The 19,854-nt window shown below is 36.1% G+C and overlaps 1 protein-coding gene across 1 annotated transcript in view; it reads left to right on the top strand.

The window, feature by feature from the left end:
* Nucleotides 1-19,854, top strand: part of frem2a (FRAS1 related extracellular matrix 2a) — a 77,308-nt gene that overhangs the window by 27,040 nt on the left and 30,414 nt on the right. The window contains exons 5-6 of the mRNA XM_048178943.1: nt 7,089-7,214; nt 7,998-8,249. Of these exons, the coding sequence (XP_048034900.1) occupies nt 7,089-7,214; nt 7,998-8,249 (378 nt within the window). The remainder of the gene's footprint in view (nt 1-7,088; nt 7,215-7,997; nt 8,250-19,854) is intronic.

Consider the following 19,854-nt stretch of genomic DNA (forward strand, 5'->3'; position numbering starts at 1 on the left):
AATAAATGACAGAAGAACGTTATAATAGATCTATTATGTTATAATACATAAATGAAATGTGCACTATTTTTTTTTTTTTTTACATGATTACCCAATTATTTAGGCTATATTCACAATTTCTAGTATTTGTACAGGCAATTTTTTATTTCAATGTTGTAATTAGCAACTAATTTACCTTCGAAGCATATTTGACAGCATTAATTAAAGTTTCTTAAGGGTCAAGATCAAGTTATCTGCATCTCCTGCGCTTCATCAAGCCACTCCCATAATATCTGTCGCGGTTCAAATGCACAAATGCATGTACGACATAGACATCTGTACATCACGTGTGTAAGACTCCAATAAAAATTAATACGTAATTATTCCCTAACGAATGAATCTCTCAAAGAGTAAAAATGTCTGTGTCTATATTATGACACTACACGGCATTATAGTATTATTTGCAAATTTGTTTTTTAATCATTATTATTGTCCCTGGTTTACATTAGGGTACTCTTGTGGGAAAGTAGCAGTGGCTGGGACAGACTTTAGGTATCACCTCCACTTAAAAAGATGCAATCTAATCCTGTTTACATGAAATAAGCCTGCACCCGAGCAGGTTTGAGCTTACGGACCTGTTGCTATGACAGCAAGTCCAGGATGAGCGTCGAAGAACCGAACAATCCAAGATCATGCCAAATCGCCATCAGTCAAATCCAGCTAAGTGAGTTAGCGATGTACGAAGAATATGCCCCTGAGCAGAAACTGTGTTTTTATGTTCTGGCTCCAACCTTTTGTTGGGTCTATATTTAATTGGAGTTAAAAGGCTAATAAGCATTCAAATGCGATGAAAAGCCCATGTGCATTAGCTAAAGGTGATATACAACCACCATTCAAAAGTTTGATGTCTGTTTTTTTTTTTTTTTTTTTTTTTTTTTTTATGTTTTTTTTTTTATGTTTTTGAAATAAGTTTTTAATGCTCATTCACAAAGGCTTTATTTATTTGATAATATTGTAAATAAATAAATATATTATAAACTCGCATCATTGGGAGAGTCAATATGCTACTGTTGTCCGGCTACTCAAACAAAACAGCAATATTTTAAAAGTGCTACAGGGTTTACACCTTTTTTTTGGGGTAAAGTCAAGTATAAACTTGAAAATGGCTTACATATGGTTGTCTTTGCATATTAAGCTGGGATATAAGTATTTTATAATTGGAAAAATGCTGGTTGTTGCAGACCAGTACTTTCCTGTATTATCTGAATTACACTACTGTTGTCTGGGGTCTGTAAATTTTTTATTTTTTTTTATTTATTTATTTTTTTCTGAAAGAAATTAATAAGACATTTATAATATTACAAAAGATTTCTGTTTCAAACAAACACTATTTTTGAACTTTCTATTCATCGAGTTTGTTGAGCACCAAATCAGCATATTAGAATGATTTTTGAAGGATCATGTGACTCTGAAGACTGGAGTAATGATGCTGAAAATTCAGCTTTGCCATCATAGGAATCAATTTCATTTTAAAATACATTACAATAGAAAACATTTATTTTAAATTGTAATAATATTTCACAATGCTACTATTTTACTTTATGCTTGACCATATAAATGCAGCCTTTGTGAGTATGAAAGACTCAGACTCAAACTTATGTAATGATTATATGAGATCAGTCCTTTTTTCAGACACATTTAATTTTTCAAAAATATTCAAACATCTCCGCTTCAGCTGCTCAATATACTGAACCCCCATTATATCTAGTGAAGATATAAGTGAGTCAGAGGTAGGTAGGATGTACAAGAGACCAGAAAAAAACAAAACAAACAAAGCTGCTAAAATCATCCCAGGCTATTTTATTTATTTTTTTCATTTTCAATGTTGCAGATAAAAACACAGGCCTTATCTCCATATTGCAGGTGCTTTTTTTCTCTTTCAGTGGACCTCAATTATTATAGCATTTGATATCTCTTCCTACCTGCGAGTTTTCAGCGCACCGCCCACCCCCGCATATCGGCGGCCCTTCTTTTCATCTCCAATTCACAGCACAACTCTACGTCTTGTTTTGAAAGCGTCTCGTCGATAAATGTAAATTGACAACGGGTGTTTGAGAAAGGTTTGACAGTTCTGCACTGGCTCCCTCTGTAATTAAACCATTCGCATTTGAAAGTTAGTTGCACAGTTTTCGAGGGGTCTTTCAGAGGAAGCGCTGCACTTTTGTCTATGAGGACCTAAACAGAGAGGCGGCATAACAACAACAGAAAGGCATAATGAGACAGCCGTGGATAAACCTGTCATCAGAAACACTTTTCACAAAAGTTTTTTTTTATATAAATCTCCAAGCAGCTCTTGTTACAAAATATGGCTTTGTCAGTCTGTTGATCAAACCACGTTCGTCGCACACTGTCTGAGAGCCGTGGCGGAATTATTTGCCTGTTCATCATCACGACATCATCTCATATTCTCACAATTATGGGCATATTTAGATGTGGAGTGCAAATAACCGGAGGCTTACATTATTTTATTCGGTGAGATTTTGTCTTTATCGCCTCCTCGGGGTCCCTGGATAATTAAAATTTTCATCTATAATCACAAACGCTGCGATAGTTTCCATCTGAATGTTACTTAAGCCTTGCTATCTTTACAGAAGTTATTCTCCTTAGAAAAAAGAAAGAAAACTCTGCTGCTTCCCCAGTGAGCTAATTATCAGTCTTACGGTGGGGTTTGTTTGCTGAGGCTGGTGCCCCATGGGAGGCTTAACGTGACGGAGTCTGGCTGCTCTTTCTAATGGCAAGAGGGAGGGGAGGATGGGGCGGTCGGCATGCTGTGGTCCTGTTGCTCCACGTGCAGTTTTTTTTCCTTTCAGGTTAATTATCCTTTTAGCTTTTATGCGTGTGTGGCAGTGTGAGGTCAGGCATTAATATTTGAATGCGAGTGGGAGGTGGTTTTCTTCTGACAAAGGCCTTTGGAGACCTGTCTGACCCAGTTGCCACAGAGTCGTTCACACATGATGGCTTACACCGACCCGCGGGCTCAGACAAAAGCCTGCATCTGGAGTCACATCTATGACTGGAATGGCTGTGATGTGACAAGCTTCCTACTTTACAGCCAGAACCTTTCACTGCTCATTAGCGTAAAGAGCAATTAAGGAAGAGGAGAGGCTAGAAAAGCATTTTAAAGATGCTTACTTGAACTTTGCTTTCTGTTTTTAGTGTCTTACATTGAAAAAGGTTTTAATGAAAGTTTAAATGGCTTTACCTTTTCCTGCTGGAACACACTGAAAGATCATGTCATTTTGATTTTCAGATCATTTTGAAGATCATGTGACTTGAAAAGGTCAAACAATCTACACTGCAAAAAATCAGTATTAAAACTATACATCATTAAAACAAGATTTCATTTTCTTGAAGCAAAACTGTGTAGGACATTTAGACATTTATTTTAAATAATATATCTTATATTTATTAATTAAGTTTATATTTCTTCCTTCCTTTTTTCCTTGTAAGGAAGGAAAGAAGTAAGGAAGGAACTACGTAAGGAAGTTCATAGGAAGGAAGAAAGTTCATAAGGAAGGAAGTTCGTAAGGAAGGAAGGAATAAAGTTCGTAAGGAAGGAAGGAACTACGTAAGGAAGTTCATAGGAAGGAAGAAAGTTCATAAGGTAGGAAGTTCGTAAGGAAGGTAGGAAGTTCGTAAGGAAGTTCGTAAGGAAGTTCGTAAGGAAGTTCGTAAGGAAGTTCGGAAGGAAGTTCGTAAGGAAGTTCGGAAGGAAGTTCAGAAGGAAGTTCGGAAGGAAGTTCGGAAGGAAGTTCGGAAGGAAGTTCGGAAGGAAGTTTGTAATGAAGGAAGAAAATTCACAAGAAAGGAAGTTTGTAAGTAAGGAAGGAAGTTTGTAAGGAAGGAAGTTTGTAAGGAAGGAAGGAAGTTCATAAGGAAGGAAGGAAATTCGTAAGTATAGAAGAAAATTCATAAGGAAGGAAGTTTGTAAGGAAGGAAGTTTGTAAGGAAGGAAGGAAGTTTGTAAGGAAGGAAGGAAGTTTGTAAGGAAGGAAGGAAGTTTGTAAGGAAGTTCATAAGGAAGGGAGTTCGCAAGGAAGGAAGTTCGCAAGGAAGGAAGTTCGCAAGGAAGGAAGTTCGTAAGGAAGGAAGTTCGTAAGGAAGGAAGTTCGTAAGGAAGGAAGTTCGTAAGGAAGTTTGTAAGGAAGGAAGGAAGTTTGTAAGGAAGGAAGGAAGTTTGTAAGGAAGGAAGGAAGTTTGTAAGGAAGCAAGGAAGTTTGTAAGGAAGTTCATAAGGAAGGGAGTTCGTAAGGTAGGAAGTTTGCAAGGAAGGAAGTTCGTAAGGAAGGAAGGGAGTTTGTAAGGAAGGAAGTTCGTAAGGAAGGAAGGGAGTTTGTAAGGTAGGAAGTTTGCAAGGAAGGAAGTTCATAAGGAAGGAAGGAAGTTCGTAAGGAAGGAAGAAAATTCATTAGGAAGGAAGTTTGTAAGAAAGGAAGGGAGTTTGTAAGGAAGGAAGGAAGTTTGTAAGGAAGGAAGGGAGTTTGTAAGGAAGGAAGGAAGTTTGTAAGGAAGGAAGGGAGTTTGTAAGGAAGGAAGGAAGTTTGTAAGGAAGGAAGGGAGTTTGTAAGGAAGGAAGGAAGTTTGTAAGGAAGTTCATAAGGAAGGAAGTTTGTAAGGTAGGAAGTTCGTAAGAAAGGAAGTTCGTAAGGAAGGAAGGGAGTTTGTAAGGTAGGAAGTTTGCAAGGAAGGAAGTTCATAAGGAAGGAAGGAAGTTCATAAGGAAGGAAGGAAGTTCATAAGGAAGGAAGAAAATTCATTAGGAAGGAAGTTTGTAAGGAAGGAAGGGAGTTTGTAAGGAAAGAAGGGAGTTTGTAAGGAAGGAAGGGAGTTTGTAAAGAAGGAAGGAAGTTTGTAAAGAAGGAAGGGAGTTTGTAAGGAAGGAAGGAAGTTTGTAAGGAAGGAAGGAAGTTTGTAAGGAAGGAAGGAAGTTCGTCAGGAAGGAAGGAAGTTCGTAAAGAAGGAAGGAAGTTCGTAAGGAAGGAAGGATGGAAGGATATTTTCTGAAAAAATATTTTTCTAATGTCTTATGCAATTTTGCTTCTCAAGTAGATTTATCTTGTTTAGAGGCATGTATTATTTATTATTGGAAAACAACACATTTAAGAAAAAATTGAGGTTTAAGAGGCTTTTTCCCCAGTGTAATTATAATGTATGTATGTTAACCTAATGCAGTATATATTTGTGAGTTCATTGGAAGTGAATATAGAAAAGTACTGTAATTCTTTTTAAATAATCTGTCATGATTGACATGTATATAATTAAAATAAATCCCATCTATACCATGCTATTCTGTCAATCAAAAGTAATTTGACCGCCTATCTGCAGAGGACTCAACCAAGAGCTGAATATAAATGCACAAGATTTTTCTTTCTAATCGGTCTTGTTTTTGTTCCCTACAAAACAAGGTCATTATTTTGGCCTCTTATGCATGAGAGTTTCCTGTGTGAGGGTAAGACACAGTCTCTCTCAAAATGTCTTATACCTGAGAGGCTACATACATTCGCCTCATTGTTATTCGTAGAGCCAGTGTTTGAGTCTTGAGGGCTGTAAGATTCATTCTTTTATCACCAGAGCAGTCACTCAGTCTACACAAAACTCAAAGACTGAACAGTGAACAATGTTATGGTTTTGCAGAGGATATTTTGTTCTGAAATTCACAGTCTCTTGCAAATGTCATGTGACTGGAAAAAAAAAAAAATCTGGGGTGAATAAACTGATAAACTAAAATATAGTAATTGCTGTCTTTCTCTCTTTTTTCATTTTAAACAAATGGGAAGAATAGAAGATTGACCTGTCAAACATAGGAACAAACAACTGTAAATATTATATGAGCAGTTTTATTTTCTATTCATTTTCTATGAGGTTTGAATCTTTGTATAAATACAGATTAAATCCATTAATTATTTGATATTGTATTCTAGCAATATACATTAAATACTCATGAAATAACTAAAGAGACAAAATTAAAAAATATATATATTTGAAAAAATATGTCAGAATTTGTAACAGGGTTGCAAAGTTGTAATTCAGTAGGGGCTAGCTAGTTTTAGACCGAATATAGTTAGCTCATATTTCCTATAAATTAAAGAAAAATATTTGATTTTTTTTTTTTTTAAATAATAACTTGAGTAATGAGGTGAGCATCAACACTACAATTTATGTTAAAAAATAAACATTTGATTTGTTCAAAACTAGCCCACTGAGTTAATTTTATTACACAACATTTGTGAATATAATATTTTATCCTGGGACAACAAATTGTACTTATTGAAAGCACTTTTTATATTTCAAAGATGTCACTGTTTACCTATTACTTGAGTAGCTAGTTGCCCTATTTTTTACCTCCACTCTCCCTCTGTGCCAAATGACCACTTGCAGACTGGATGATTGGAGATGTTTGCAAAGGATCATGTATAATTGCATAGAAGGATCCGGGGCAGGAGAGGCCATGCAAAGAGGGATCTTTTTTTTTTTCTTATTGGTCCCTGTGTGCCTCTGTTTCAAAAACACCACCAGGCTTTCACTAGTTCTGTCTATTCTATAGATTTTCCATCTCTGGCTAGATTTTTTTTTTTTTTTTTTTTTTTTTTTTTCTCCATCAGTTCAGTGTGCTATAAAAAATCTGTTTAGATGTTGACTCAATCCTGACCTACGGTATTTGAAAATAGCAATGCCTGAACAAGCTCCCACTCAGTCAGACGGTTTACACTGCAACACAATGCAATACACAGCCAGTACGTACAGATATCGATGCCGCATAGTCCAAAGGCCACTAAAAACCTAATATAAGGCGCTCAATATAAAAAAAATCTATTTTCTCATACTAAATGTGTTTTTGCCTTTTGTGCAAGATAAATGTGCATTGCACGCTCAGTACAGAGCCGTATGATTTGAAATAATTATATATTGAAGAATCAATCCACCGCCTGTGGTGTTTTAAAGCCCTGCGGTAATAGTCTTTCTGACAGGGAGCTGCTAAATCCCTCTGTGACTGATATAACAGAACAGCAGTCCTAATACTGAGTCATATCTTCTTTTCCCTTTGACAGAGTCCACGGTGTTCTTTCCTCAGGCCAGCTTTGCTGTGGAAGAAGATATCGGAGAACTCTTGATCCCGGTGCACAGGAGTGGAGATGTCAGTGAGGAACTGATGGTGGTCTGTCACACCCAGCAAGGTGCAATACACAGCATATACAACATTATATATGCTCTCAATTTTTTACAGACAGTCTTTATATTTAATAGAATGATAGATTATGATGGCCAAAAGTATTAACTTCTACTAACATTTATTTATTTTTATTTTTTTTTGCATAAAAACTAAACTGGAGCTTAATTGTGTAAGAAAAGAATTATATAAATGTGTTTTACAAGTTATTTATTTTCATGTAATGCTTTTTGTTAGTGATGGAACTACAGGGAGTTTGTGAAACTGCAATAGAAATTCAATACTAAATTAAATAAAAATGTACATTTTAATTATAAATTAAATGATCAAAATAACCTTTAGAAGTTCTTATTTAAATGAATATATAAAATATCATATATTTAATTTTACAGTCTATTTCATTTAAATTTTTTATGCCAAAAACTTGATGTTAAGAAATTCATTACATTTATTGAATGCTCATTATTATTTAAAGTCTCAGGAGGTATAAGTACTGTAAATAATTTAGAATGGTTTTTGTCAGTGTCATTCATTCCAAAACAACATTCATTTTTGTGTGCTTCTACTTCTGTGTCCCATTAAAAACATAAAATGGGTTCAAAATGAGGGTGAGTAAAGAATGACAGTCATTTTTGAACATTTTTATTGTCATTTTTGGGTAAACTATCCCTTTAAAGATTCTTACTTGCAACATTTCTTTAGATGTGTGTTCTACGTCCTAGCATCTGTAAACACTTTATGTGCATTTTGAATGAATTCCCTGCATGTGTCCTTTCTGTGCCTGCTGTAGGCTCTGCCACAGGAACCGTCCCCACTTCTGTTCTGTCCTACTCTGACTACATCTCTCGTCCAGAGGAGCAGGCCAGCATTCTGCGCTTTGATAAGGATGAGACAGAAAAGCACTGTCGTGTGGTGATCATTGATGACTCGCTGTATGAGGGTGAGGAGAGCTTCAACGTAACCCTCAGTATGCCTGTGGGAGGCCGTCTGGGGCCAAAATACCCCACTGCGCATATCCACATACTGCCGGACCAGGACGACGGTAAGTACTTGTTTGCTTTTGTACGATTTAAAGTAAAGGAACAGGAAATTTTCTCTCCAGGAAATAATGATTCTAATATTGACAGTTTGATTATATATACACGTGACCTGGACAAAGAAAGTTACAAACTCTCATCTGAGCCATAAAAGGGCTGAATACGTCAGAGCTGTGGCTTACACGTGCTCTTGGAGCTGTGGTGCTCATGTGGGAAATTTGAGTTTGAGTCTGGCTTGTCATTTCCTGTTCCATTTTTTTTTTTTCCCCTCATAATATCTTTCTTCTTTTTGTATCAATAAAAAGTGCAAAAATTAACAAATAAAAAATAAATGTAGAATATTTTCTTTTAATAAAAAATCTAAATGATGATGCAGACTTACAATTCAGTCTGTGAACCATACAAATTAGAGCTATTCACTGTCCATATCATGCTCAGACAGATATGTTTTTGTTAGTTCAACACGCAGTGATATTTAAGGAGCAATTTATCGTTCTCCAAAGCCTCGTATAGCATCAGAATTTTCGTGTCTCATGCGCATACAGCAGCCAGCGGATGAACCCAGAATAGACACAATGCACATGTAAATGGGCAATGCTGAAGTTTGCACAGGAGTCTCTTTCTCTCCAGCGTTATGAGGCCTGAAATCACAGATAAAGTTGAGTTATTCTAAAGCCTTCTTTCCTCAAAGCAAGAGAATTAATTATTTTTTGGTGGAAAGCGAACGGATTTTTGTTCTTTTATCTCTGTTTTGCTGTTATTATGGCACTTCTCAAAAGTTTGCTGAGGAAAATAGGAGCCGCTGGCTTAGCCCACCTCAGACAGAAACCGTGAAATTGCACTCAGGAGAAAGCTAGAAGGGATAGAGTTCATCCTTTGGCTCACTATGACTAGGAAACTATACATTAACATACATGTATATACCGCTGTTTGTCTGAATCCCTGTGCTGTTCGACGCTGAATGTGGATTAGTGGTAATTCCCATGTGACACGAAGGTGAAAGCTTTCATCAAGTTAAGTTCAGCTGAGCGTGCTGCATTCGGTATATCTGACAAATAGTGTTTATTAAAGCGTAAATTGTGTGTGTGTGTTTGTGTGTGTGTGTTTGTGTGTGTGTGCGCGTTTAAGAAAGGGACCGTGTAATTAGAGGATGTTCATGCCGCTTTGTTTTGGCATGTCTTTCTGACTCTTTATCTTCCTTTTAAATCCTCCCTTTCTCACACACAAACAGTATACCTCAGGCTACTGAAGTTTTTTCTGGGGCAATCCTCTTGTCTGTGGTACAATATCCTAAGGGTATTAGATTGTATCTGCCTCTATCTGAGGCTCTGTTATCAGTAAATCTGGGCTAAAACCACCAAAACATCAATCAGCAGCATACAATAGCAAAACACTCTTTAAATTCAGGGGTAGAGCTGCAAATGAGTGTATAGTTTTAACCTATTGTGATTTATTTATGCTTAACATAGAGGTTACAAGGCTCCTAAAGGCTTTAAACATTTATTATAAGATAAGTGTAACTATAATAAATTGTCTTTACTTAATCCAGAACATGAGCTGCGAATGTGGAAGATACAATTCTGTGTATGCCTGTTTATGTCTTGATTTCTCTGAAGATGAGAGCTCAGAACCAAGTGAGCAACTCGCTGTATACAGCATTTTAAGGCATCATAAGCATATTACAGCATCAAAAGGTAGGAAGCAACATTATTCTGCCCTCTAAAAGTACCTAATTGTGGCCAAATTCTAAAGCTGTGTCACATGTATGCTTCTTTGCATTGCAATAAGCTCAAGTTGTCCAAAATCAAGAGTCAACAAACATGTTCATTTATATACTCTATATTTCATTATGTAATGAAAAGTATCAATCAAAATAGTTCAATGACTATTAAATGACTATTTTACCTAGTATACACATACTATTTATTTTTAAAAATTAACTTTTGTTCCACAAGGATGCATTAAATTGATCAAAAGTGACAATAAAGACATTTATAATGTTACAAAATATTTAAATTTCAAATAAATGCTGTTCTTTTGAACATTAAATTCATTAAAGAATCTTTAAAAAATGATCATGGTTTCCACAAAAAAATATTAAGCAGGTCAACTGTTTTCATTGATAATAATAAGGAATGTTTCTTGAGCAGAATGATTTCTGATGGATCAGACTGGAGTAATGATGCTGAAAATTCATCACAGAAATACATTATCTCTTGTCTTATTGTCTTAGTGAACATAGATTTCTTTCAAAAACATGAAAATAATCTAACAGATCGCAAACTTTATAACGGCAGTGTATGTGTACATGATTTGTATTTTATATTCTTTTTAGAGCATAGCTTCATTGGCTTAGCATCGTGGTAATTTCAAATTCATTCATTTTTTCTTTTAACTTTGTGCATGAGACACTGAAAAACAGACATGCCACAACGGACGTCTTTGTGTGTGTGTGTTTGAAGAGGGTTGTTTTTCTACATTCTTTCTAGTTGAAATGCTGACTGTAAATGGTAATAATGAAATTCTGTATGAAATACTACATACTAAATTGGTATCATCTCGTTCTCCTCAGTTCTATTTCTTATGTGAACACACATTCGCATATACCTACGCATGAATTATTGATCTGATGGCCCTAGTTGGGCTGCTCAAGTAGGTTGTGTATCATTTCTGTTTTTATTTTTCTGTTTATCAAGGTTTCAGAACAGAATGAAGAGAGTCTGTGAAATTTAGGCTGTTTACTGTGTCATTTAGATTTATGTGGAGTGGATAACTGCAGATGGAGAGATAAACATCACTCCAGCAGAGTAAAGCAGTACACCTTCCCCAAATGACCAGACACCATGAGGAAATAGACTGAAAGTGTGTGTGTGTGTGTGTGTGTGTGTGTGGCAGGAGTTTGCAGGTAAACAGACAAAGGTTGACTCCCTCAGGCAATGCAGGAATGATTTTTATCTCCAAATGCTGGAGAGAACATCTCAACGAGCAAGGAAAGAAGGTCAAAACTACAGCTGAAAAATCAGTCCAAAACTCAATTACTCTCTCTCAATTGTGTGTATGTGTGCTAAAAGAGAACTAGTTTAAACCTGCCTCTGTATGAGATAAACAGTGTTGGTAAAAATTAATAAATCTTGTGAATAAACTACAATTTTTTTAGTTGCTTAACAGTAGTTTAGCTGCTTTTTAAAATAGTGTTGCTTTTTCAGTAAGTCATTGAGTCGGGTGGACTGAGTTAGGAAGTTCTTCTTCATACTGCTGTCTCTCTCTGAGAGCTAATGAACAGCATCAAAACAAACAAGGCCCGAATGCCGAGCTCAGTGTTGTTTGGCTGGCAGCGAGTGAGCACACTGCAGATTAAAACTGAAGAGATGTTCTGCTGCAGAGATAAAGAATACAGCATCTAGTGTAAATAGTCGAACAGCCAGACTGCAGGGTATTCTGGGTACTTAAACAGAAAGACCCACTTGTTTTACAGTATATGTAAAATGACCAATCATGACCACTGAAATTGATTTTACTACATAAATATAATTGTGTAGAATTTCCATTCTATGTGATTTCTGAAAGAAATTAATACTTTTATTCAGCAAGAATTCATTAACTTTCTATTAAACTTTCTATTCATCAAAGAATCCTGAAAAAAAATATTAAGCAGCACAAATGTTTTCAAAATTAATGATAATAAGCCAATTTAAAGCAGATTGTTTTCTATTTTATATATTTTAACAGTGACCTATTATGCCTCATTTTACAAGATGTAAAATAAGTTTCTGGTGTCCCCAGAGTGTGCATGTGAAGTTTTAGCTCAAAATACCCAACAGATAATTTTTTATAGCATGTTAAATTTGCCACTTTTTGTGGTTGACCAAAAACGCGCCGTTTCAGTGTGTGCCCTTTAAAGGTCCCGTTCTTCGTGATCCCATGTTTCAAACTTTAGTTAGTGTGTAATGTTGTTGTTAGAGTATAAATAAAATCTGTAAAATTTTAAAGCTCAAAGTTCAATGCCAAGCGAGATATTTTATTTAACAGAAGTCGCCTACATCGAACGGCCAGTTTGGACTACATCCCTCTACTTCCTTCTTTAATGACGTCACTAAAACAGTTTTTTGACTAACCTCCGCCCACAGGAATACACAAAAAAAGGGGGCGTGGTCTTGTTGCGCTCCCACGGAGAAGAGCAAGAGTCTCGTTTGTAGAGTGTGTTTGTCGCTATGTCGTCGAAACGCTGTTATTTTCATCCCGCAGTCCAATCACCTTTGTTTGGCCTTCCCAGGGACGCTGTACTTAGAGATCAATGGTTACAATTTATGTTTAACTCGGTTCCCGAAAATTATAATCCACATGTAAAACTATGTGCAGCACATTTTGCTGAGGACAGCTTCCTCAATCTCAATCAGTTTAATGCCGGATTCGCACAAAGATTATTCTTGAAAGATGGAGCAGTTCCCTCTTTGTCTGGAGAAGGCGTTGTTTATGGACCACAACCGGTAAGCTAAGCTGCTGTCGAATCACAACACAGGAACCGCTGGCAGAATCAGAACTCGTTACGTATTTCTGAATATATGCTGCATGGAGATAGAACAGGTATAGTTTAGTTTAATTACGGTTATAACTTATATTGTCTTCTTGTTTTTATCCACTATATTAGTACAGGCCTGTTGTACCGTCCAAATGATGGCCAAAACTTTACAGATGAGTTTTATGATGTTTATTGTACTTCACACAAAATAAGAAGCGTATGTTTTCACTCTAGATAATGTTCTTAATAAAACACAGTGCAAGTGTGCATTAAAATATTATCCATAAACTCTCTCTCTCCCTTGCATTATCATCAACATACATCATGAAGTACACAGAAACACTTGTTACAACTAACAGTAAACAAATATATAAAGACCTTATGCCTTTTCGGGAGGTGCTTAATAAATTGGTACACTTTATTTCCGTAAATCAACTCCGATGAACTGTAATAAAGTGCTCTCACCTTCATTACTGCCGTATCCAGTATCACTCTGGAGACTGTAAGCTGGATCACAAACAGTTTGTACTTGTATATCCTTGAGTAGCACATATTTAGCACAACCTCTGTTTTGTATTGTCACTTTGTATTGATATTCATTCACAAAGCAGTTCGGTGTGAAATGATTCACGCAGACATAAATGAATTTCGGTAGAATTGAGGGAGAATTTTCTTGGAAAACAAAATTAATCCACCTCGTCTTCAGCGGCTCAGATTTCAGGAGTAAATGGGAGAGGTATGTGGATTAATACATCCAGCTACAGAACGCCTAAAACGCTTGGGAGACATTCCCGTCAGTGCAGCAATGGCAGACTGTACAACTCACTGTGAACTCGCTCAGGGCGGTTCTATGTTAAAACGGCAGTGTCTGTCAACATTCGTGGGCAGGGCCTATGGCTAATGTGATGTCACATTGCCAGGGATCTGGAAACGGCTTGTTCTGAGACACTGCTTATGATTTATGAGGATTAAAAAAAAAGGAGAGGGTGGATTTTTTTTTTTTTATCATTATAGGGTGGTTGTGTACACACACTGCCAACACACATTTATAGCCAAACACCATGCAAAAGTGAATTTTGCATAATAGGTCCACTTTAAAATATAATGCATTCCCTGTGATGGCAAAGCTGAATTTTCAGCATCATTACTTCAGTCTTCAGTGTCACATGATCCTTCAGAAATCATTCTAATATGCTGATTTGCTGCTCAAGAAACATTTATCAATGTTGTATACAGTTGTGCTGCTCAATAGTGCAACATGCATCAGACGGTCAGTGAATGTACTGTTAGAGGTCTGTACGTGTGCCGCCTGAGGCTGAGACCATTCAAGAACCAGAGATTAGTGCTTGACATGATGCTATCTGCTCAGCGTTGTTTGTATGACAGCATAGCCCTGGGTGTAGGTAGAGAATATGAGAAAATGTGGTGTACAAATCTGTTTGAATGAAGTATATCTACAGAGACACCTGTCTGTAGTTTGAAATTAATGCCTGTCAGCATGAGCGTCTGTCTGACAGATGTTCATAGTCGGAGAACAGCAAATGTTTATGTCTAGAGAAACTCCAATATTAGCACACAACACGGCATGCACTGTGACTGTCAATGAGCATTATATTCACATTACATACACTAAATCACCTCCTCGTGCATTAGCTTTCACAGACGTAGAAAACAGTACGCAGCATGAAGATGCACCCCAAACCATGTAGATCATCAAGAACTGCCGCATACTGAGCTAAAATGGTGTTCTCAGTCAGCAGTATCAGCAGTATCAGAGAGTCAGCTGTCTGAAGAAATGCTTTGTGCTGTTTCCTGTTCTGTCATTTATTGTGTGGAATGTACACACAGGTATTATTGCTCACATAAATCTGTCAGTACTAAATCAGTGCTGTTGAAGCCTCGGGCCATAAAGACTGCCTCTGCATTAGTGTTTACCACCTGTGTAGCTCCAGACTAAATCAATACTTACTTTAATGCTCAGATGTGGATAGTGGACCAATGCTCACATGCTGTTATAGTAGTTTATGTTGGTTAATTTATTCTTTTTATTGGTTTTGAAAAATCACCATGGTTGTATTAGTTTACAGTGGGTACGGAAAGTATTCAGACCCCCTTAAATTTTTCACTCTTTGTTATATTGCAGCCATTTAAGTTCATTCTTTTCCTCATGAATGTACACACAGCACCCCATATTGACAGAAAAACACAGAATTGTTGACATTTTTGCAGATTTATTAAAAAAGAAAAACTGAAATTTCACATGGTCCTAAGTATTCAGACCCTTTGCTGTGACACTCATATATTTAACTCAGGTGCTGTCCATTTAGTCTGATCATCCTTGAGATGGTTCTACACCTTCATTTGAGTCCAGCTGTGTTTGATTATACTGATTGGACTTGATTAGGAAAGCCACACACCTGTCTATATAAGACCTTACAGCTCACAGTGCATGTCAGAGCAAATGAGAGTCATGAGGTCAAAGGAACTGCCTGAAGAATTGTGGCAAGGTACAGATCTGGCCAAGGTTACAAAAAAAATTCTGCTGCACTTAAGGTTCCTAAGAGCACTGTGGCCTCCATAATCCTTAAATGGAAGACGTTTGGGACGACCAAAACCCTTCCTAGAGCTGGCCGTCCAGCCAAACTGAGCTATCGGGGGAGAAGAGCCTTGGTGAGAGAGGTAAAGAAGAACCCAAAGATCACTGTGGCTGAGCTCCAGAGATGCAGTCAGGAGATGGGAGAAAGTTGTAGAAAGTCAACCATCACTGCAGCCCTCCACCAGTCTGGGCTTTATGGCAGAGTGGCCCGACGGAAGCCTCTCCTCAGTGCAAGACACATGAAAACCCGCATGAAGTTTGCCAAGATGGTGAGAAATAAGATTCTCTGGTCTGATGACACCAAGATAGAACTTTTTGGCCTTAATTCTAAGCGGAATGTGTGGAGAAAACCAGGCACTGCTCATCACCTGTCCAATACAGTCCCAACAGTGAAGCATGGTGGTGGCAGCATCATGCTGTGGGGGTGTTTTTCAGCTGCAGGGACAGGACGACTGGTTGCAATCGAAGGAAAGATGAATGCGGCCAAGTACAGGGATATCCTGGACGAAAACCTTCTCCAGAGTGCTCAGAACCTCAGACTGGGCTGAAGGTTTACCTTCAACAAGACAATGACCCTAAGCACACAGCTAAAATAACGAAGGAGTGGCTTCACAACAACTCTGTGACTGTTCTTGAATGGCCCAGCCAGAGCCCTGACTTAAACCCAATTGAGCATCTCTGGAGAGACCTAAAAATGTCTGTCCACCAACGTTTACCATCCAACCTGACAGAACTGGAGAGGATCTGCAAGAAGGAATGGTAGAGGATCCTCAAATCCAGGTGTGAAAAACTTGTTGCATCTTTCCCAAAAAGACTCATGGCTGTATTAGATCAAAAGAGTGCTTCTACTAAATACTGAACAAAGGGTCTGAATACTTAGGACCATGTGATATTTCAGTTTTTCTTTTTTAATAAATCTGCAAAAATATCAACAATTCTGTGTTTTTCTGTCAATATGGGGTGCTGTGTGTACATTGAGGGAAAAAAAAATGAACTTAAATGATTTTAGCAAATGGCTGCAATATAACAAAGAGTGAAAAATTTAAGGGGGTCTGAATACTTTCCGTACCCACTGTATATTTCTTTACAGTTCAAGAGAAAATAAATATTACTTTTAAATACAGTGTCTGTCTGTCTGTCTGTCTGTCTTTCTTCCTTACTTACAACTTACGAACTTCCTTGAGAACTTCCTTCCGTACTTCCTTCCAAACGTCCTTCCTCACGAACTTCCTTCCTATCTTTCTATCTTTCTGTCAGTCGGTCTTATTATTTACACTACCGGTTGGGGTCAGTACAATTATTATTATTATTATTATTATTATATATATATATATATTTTTTTTTTTAAGAAATGTATACTTTTCATCAAGGACACATTAAATTGATCAAAATGGCAGTAAAGACTTTAACATTGTTACAAAATATTTCTATTTCAAATAAATGCTGTTCTTCTGAACTTTGTATTTATCCTAAAAAAAATTTAAGTTTTCATAAAATTATTAAGCAGCACAATTGTAAAGTTTACATTAAATTAAGCAGCACAACTGTTTTCAACATTTAAAAAAAAATTTTTTTTTAAATAAAAATAAAAAATAAATTACAGTTATTTAAATTTTATTTTAAATTGGAATAATATTTCACAATATTACTGCTTTTACTGTATTTCTTTTTTGTTTAAAAAAATGCATAGGTGACTTGTTACAAAACCTTTGAAAAAAAATCTTAACAACCCCAAACTTTTGAGCGAGTATGTTTCTATATACATTTTTGATAAACTATTTAATCAGAGCAGTATTTCTCTAGCTAAAAACAATGTTAGTATTCATGCAAAAACTGAAATATTTCTTATGCATGTGTTTTGTGAGGTAGTGAGAGAATCAATGTAATACTCAAATAAAACTAAAAATACACAACATTGCATGTTATGTATTTTTATGATCACTGTGGTAAAATTGTCCTTTTTTTTGCAATAGAAATAACAGTTTCCATTGATTTCACCACAGTAATGAGGAACAGTCCATGGTTTACCAGTGATTTAGTGTGGTTTCACTACAAATCAGTTCAGCTATAGCTAATATTACAAGAATGTCATAAAGAAGACTCTACATGTCAAAAACACCCTTTTAATGTCTCTTTTCAGAATCAGTTCCATGTTAACAGTAATTTATAATCTTATTTCTCCCTTGAAGTTTAAAAATAGCTGCAGCTTTTGACAGATAAAACTAAATACTGCACAAATCTCAATGTTTCCCACCTCCATTTCATACTTAGTTTTCACAAAGATGTTTCACAAAGCTGTCAAAACGGCATAAACTCATCTGCACTCCATGCTACCGACAGACACGCTAGCGAGTTCAAACATGAATTTCCACAAACGTCGAACACACACACTTTTTTATCCATCACCTGAAGCTTTAAAAAGCACTGACAGACTCGTGCCTGAGAGCAGGCTTCCGGAAATAGAAATGACGTGCTGAGGTTTTGATTGGAACTGGACATCTCGGGGTAGACAGACACCAATATTTGCCAAATACAATGAAGGTTTTGAAAGAACACAAGCTATTTTTCATAATTGGAATATGCATCTTACAGTGCAGATGAAAATGTGTCCGTCTAATCCAGACTGTTTGTTTGGACACCTGCATATGGCTTATCCCCATGTGCCTACATCCATACGGATTTGATAATTACCAGTTTTGTCTAATTGTATCTTCTTCTTAAAATTGAATCTTGTGCAAGTTTCTCTCTGTGGCGCAAATGTCGTCACTCATCTGCTTTGTGCATGAATCATTCCTCATTACCCCTACTGAGTATAATAACGCTCTGATGATTCAGCACAGTTCTTATATGCTGTGATAAGTCCTGAAAAGGGTTTGCTTGAAGCTTCTGCCTGTGTATCAAAATATAATGCAGTGTGAGATTTTACCCTGAGGGGGCTTTAACCTTCAGCTTCACCCTTCGTCTCTTGCGGCTCTGAATATTTCAACATGCTAATTCTTTTTTAATGCTTCCCCTCATTTTCAAGAATTGAATCATTTTAAAATATTTTAACCATGAATGCTATTCTTTCTTTTTATTCTTTTTATTACAACCTTTGTGATTGCAAACAATAAAATTCTTTTTAAAAAGGGAAAAATCACATGGCAACAACCCAGTTGTTGAGAACTGAATACAAACACATTTGCAAATACTCACATTACTTTAGCGTCTTTTGCATAGTCAAAAATAAAATGTGAAATATATAAACATAAAATAATCTTATTGTTGGTGTTTTGAATTAAGCACTGAAATACAGAAATTATTGATATTTGTATGTTTTCTATTAAGGAAAATGAGCCAGAACAAAACTCACACTATTTATATACTATTATAATGTTTATTAATATTTTGAATTGGCTTTTAAACTTTACCTTACAATAAGGTTCCATTTGTAACTGTTCATTGTAAGTTCAGGTTCATTAAATAATATTAAAAGACCACTTTTGCTTTTGATAATGTATTAGTAAATGTAGAAATTAACATTAACTAAGATTAATAAATTGTTTAAAAGTGTTTTTCATTGTTTGTTCATGTTAAACTGTTTTTCTTTTTATGTTTTTCTTTTTATCAGTTCTTTTTAATATTTCTATTTAGCTTTTCAATTTGATTTAGTTTTAGTATTTTTATTTGAGTACTTCTACTTAAAGGCAGGGTAGGTAAAAAATGTATAAAAAAACTTTTTTTCAAAATTTGTTTAAACTTTATTTATATATCAATACATAATTAAAATGTAAGTACTCTGAAAAAGAAAGTATAAAAATCGAGTGTCTGTAGACCTCTCACGACTGTTTTAAAGACAGCTCATTATTTCCATTCACTCCACCCCCTCCCTTCTGGGCTCCTTCCAAAGCCACGCCCCCAAAACACATGAACGTGCGACTCCGACCACTGAGCTGGAAGACGCATTATTTACCTGAGACGAGCGGAGAGGAAGGAGCACAGTGCATGTAGTGACATCATGTCAGAATCACATGTAATAAAAATAACTTTATAATTATGAAGATAAACAAACAAGATGTATTTTAGTACTCACTATCAAGCTAGCATATTGATATTGGTAAAGTTTAAAATATATATTTTTTGATTCGCTAACGAGCTAGTTATCTATAAGGCAAAGCTAAAAACAGGTTGCATGATACACGTTTTTCCATTACCATCATTTACACTGTGATGAAGATGAATTTCGTGTAAGATTCATAACATATACGTTGTTCTACAGATAAACAGAGTAACATACACTCAAATATCAACTCACAACTGCATTGCAGACACAAAATAATAACACACACATACAACAAAGTGTGTACGACACACACAGATACAAGATAAAGACATCAGAAAACATAGGTAGAGAATATAAAAACAAAACAAAGGCGAAAAAAAAAGTGCAGGTAAACTTACAGGTGAACATGGTAAAAGAGTTAGACAGAGGGTAAATATAGTTCTAAGAAAAGTT

This window comes from Megalobrama amblycephala, linkage group LG2 (assembly GCF_018812025.1).
Source record: "Megalobrama amblycephala isolate DHTTF-2021 linkage group LG2, ASM1881202v1, whole genome shotgun sequence".
Lineage (NCBI taxonomy): Eukaryota > Metazoa > Chordata > Actinopteri > Cypriniformes > Xenocyprididae > Megalobrama > Megalobrama amblycephala.